This window comes from Echinops telfairi, unplaced genomic scaffold, assembly GCF_000313985.2.
Source record: "Echinops telfairi isolate 266 unplaced genomic scaffold, ASM31398v2 ScPeMD7_31;HRSCAF=116, whole genome shotgun sequence".
Taxonomy (NCBI): domain Eukaryota; kingdom Metazoa; phylum Chordata; class Mammalia; order Afrosoricida; family Tenrecidae; genus Echinops; species Echinops telfairi.
In genome coordinates, this window is record NW_022103928.1 from 28,224,813 (window position 1) to 28,228,277 (window position 3,465).

At 46.6% G+C, this 3,465-nt stretch overlaps 1 protein-coding gene across 1 annotated transcript in view; it reads right to left on the bottom strand.

Annotated features, from left to right (window-relative positions):
- Window positions 1–375: 375 nt before the first annotated feature.
- CCDC174 (coiled-coil domain containing 174) overlaps window positions 376–3,465 on the bottom strand; it is a 16,367-nt gene continuing 13,277 nt past the window's right edge. The window contains exons 7-8 of the mRNA XM_045290133.1: window positions 2,541–2,719; window positions 376–590 (exon numbers count right to left, since the gene is read on the bottom strand). Of these exons, the coding sequence (XP_045146068.1) occupies window positions 376–590; window positions 2,541–2,719 (394 nt within the window). The remainder of the gene's footprint in view (window positions 591–2,540; window positions 2,720–3,465) is intronic.

Sequence of the window (3,465 nt, forward strand, 5' to 3'; positions counted from 1 at the left end):
TGCTGGCTGCGCCGGGTGCATTCACAGCTGAGCACACTGTCGCAGTGTTCCACTGAGCATTACGGGGACTATGAAAAGCAGTACATGAACGCCAGGCCTGTGTGATACGTAGCCGCTGCTCCTGAGCAATGGCACTCCAGAGGTGCAGAAGCACAGGAGGGCAAGCCCACGTTAAAAGTGGTTCCCCCAAGTGCCTCTTGAAGTATCATCCTTCTATCACGAGGCGTTTGCAGACCTTGGCCTCCTCCCACGCCCCGTTTATAAACAGCAGTGTCTGTGTATCAAGAAAAAACAAGCTTAAGGAGCTGGAGACTTCCTGACGCCCCGCAGGCCCGCTACAACTCCTCAGCGTCAGACCCCGGCCCAGACTGTCCCTCACGGGCCCACTGGTGGCAGTCGGGTTGGGGGTGGGTGGGTGGGGGAGTGTCCTCTCCTACCTTTGCCTCTATCCCACTCCCGAATATATGGCACTCCTGGCTTGGTGTCCTTCCTCTCCTGGACGATGACTTCCACTTTGCTGCTCTGAGCAGTGATGGGGGGCACTGGCACGGCTTCTGGTTCTGCAGCCAAAGGCCCAATACTGTCTTCAGCTATTTTCACGAGAGGGAATAAGACACTGTTAAGAACCGACTCCACGACACCTAACCACAACAAAGGAAAGCCTGGACCTATTTTTTTAAAAGCACTGACGGGAACATGCTAGTCTGAGGATAAAAGTAATAACCAGCGTTTGCCTGTCGTCCTAGACTGGGAGCTACGGCTTGGTATACCGTATTTCATTCGTTCTACAAAGTTAGCCTTACGTTCCCATTACGTAGACCAGGCGTCCTCAAACTACGGCCCGCGGGCCACAAGTGGCCCGCCGAGGACATTTATCCGAACCGCCGGGTGTTTTTGCCCCATTTGCTTTTTTACTTCAAAATAGGATTATGTGCAGGAATTTGTTTATAGCTTTTTTTTAACGATAGTCTGGCCCTCCAACGGGTCTGAGGGACAGTGAACTGGCCCTGTATAAAAAGTTTGAGGACCCCTGACATAGACTATGACAACGAAGCTCAGATAATGACATAAGTGGACAGTGACAGGAGCTAGGAGTCAAGCCAGGTTGGATGGATTTTTAAACTCGGTTTGCCACCATGCCACTTGGCTTCCCTCAATCGATAATCGAAGACTTGAAATTCCCAAGTGACTCCACTAAAGTAAGCGTCTCAGACAAACCAGGGGCGGGGTGAGGAAGAGCTGCAGCTCGGAATGGGCTCATGCCAGGTCTCCAATGTGGCCTTTGGGTTACTGTCTTAAATGTGTGTTTTTAAAATACTGTGGTAGCACTTCACATCTTCTGCAATTGGCAGATATTCAGAAGATAGAGCAAAAGCAGAGAAACAGTATGCAGAATTTACCGTAAAGTAATGACATTCACAAGAAAGTAGAAAAACAATTTTTACGTTCCTAAATGTTTAGGGCCTCTTTTCCTTCAATTTTGTTCAGAGGCTGGACAATGGCTATGGGTTTACACAGGCTTTTGTGTGAGTGGGGCAGGATCTATTTGTCTCCTAGCACTGATAATGCCCTTCTTCCTTGTGCAAAAACTTTCAAGTCTCAATTAGGTATGTGGTCACCTCTCCAGCACGGTCATTCCTCAGGCTCCTCTGCAGCTGGGTGTGGCCTGTGGACCTTAGTTCTGCCCAATGGAACGTTAATGGACAGGACTGCAACTTCCATTCCTCCCTCCTCTCTTCCCCCATTCACCCCCTTGGGTGAATCACACAGGTATTGGGAAGTAAGCGCTAACTGAGCAGATACAAGCAACCCTCTACAGAATGGCACAAACAGCAAGGCAGGGGAAGGCCCGGGTTTGGATGCCCAGACCCAGACTCAGGTCACACCACCACAAACCAGCCCAGGAGACCCTCCAACCTCTGAACTCTTAGGACAAAGACACAGATGTCCACCCTACTTGACGCTGCCTACTTAGGGGCCTCTTTGTTACAGCAGCTTCGTCTCTATTAGGAAAATGAACACAGTAAGTTACTTCAACACAGTGTTTTGACAGTATTTCCAAGGGACTATGTGCTCCACATTCCAAATCACCAACTTTGCGAGCACAATGCTTTGGACAGGGTTGTTAACCTAAATTCTTTATTTTACCATCTGATTTTGTGAATGTAGTTATTCTTTTAAAAAGAAAAATACATAATAAACAACAAAAACTATAGCCATAACAAAAAGTTTGTCTAAAGAGTATATGTACACAGCTAAAATTTCTTAAAATCTCTAAGCCTCAGTTCCTAAAAACTGTGCTATTCTCGGATACAACTCAAGTTAATATCCTGGCCTACAGCTTAAAAGTGTGTGTGTGTGTGTATTAATATCATTTCATATTACTTTGGTTATAAAAACTGCTCTAGGCAATATCTCGCATGATACTTCTTGCTTAGAAAAGAGAACAAAAGGCTAATCTCGTAGTGCCAGCACTGTGACTGAGATCGCAAGGGAATTAAAGTCTTTCCTGCTGAAGTGTAAGATGAACCATGACATACCCCCGTTTTCTCTCTCTGTTCCATCTCCATTGGACTGTTTCATCTTTTTCTGTCGGAGCTTGGCAAGCCTTGCTTCTAGCACAGCCTTTCGCTTTTCCTTTATGTTTTCTCGCTTTGTTCTCTGGTCTGTTGTCTGAACAGAACAGAAAGTTACAAGATTATGTGCTTGAAGCCCAATTCAAAATATTTTGGCTTCAAAAATGAAATCGTTTACTTTATTCTACAAATAAACGAGTCGGTTGATTTTCACGTCAACTACTAGAAACTTTCCTTGAGCTGCTCCACCTGAAGACAAAGCACTCACAGCAGGTGAGGCGGCAGAGGGCAGTGCACACGTGCACGGGTTTATTCCAACGAAACGTGTTTAAACATAGCTCTTTAATTTGTGGATGGCTGCAGACCAGTTCTCTCAGCAACTTAATCTCACTGGAGTACCTCTCAACCAAGGTTCAAGCAAAACAATGGTTTCCTAGGGGATCTGCTGGGCCAGTTAAAACTCAAGGCAAAGAGGTCAGCTCATAACGTTATGACAACTGGATTTTTAAATTCCTAAGAGGTCCTGACAGATGTTCTTCAAGGACGCATGGTGATCACAGGGGCTTAGTATTGTTTTCTGGAAAACGACGCTGAATTGGTGAGAAAATGGCCAGGAACATTGCACCAAGTACTCTTTCCATCCTGACAATACACCTGCTCGTTCTGCAGGGGTAGCAGAATCCCCGTGGGAAACTTGACTTCATACACCCCAAGGCCCCCATCTTGGCCCTTCATACTTCTCGAGGACTCCCAACTGCTGCCTGCCCAGGAGTCAATCAGAGTGCAGAATTCTTCAAGGAAGGGGAGAGATGGAAACACCTACAGCAGTGTGCAGACTAGACGGAGACTGTGTCGAGAAACGATGGCTTCACGCTTTCTTTTTTTTTAA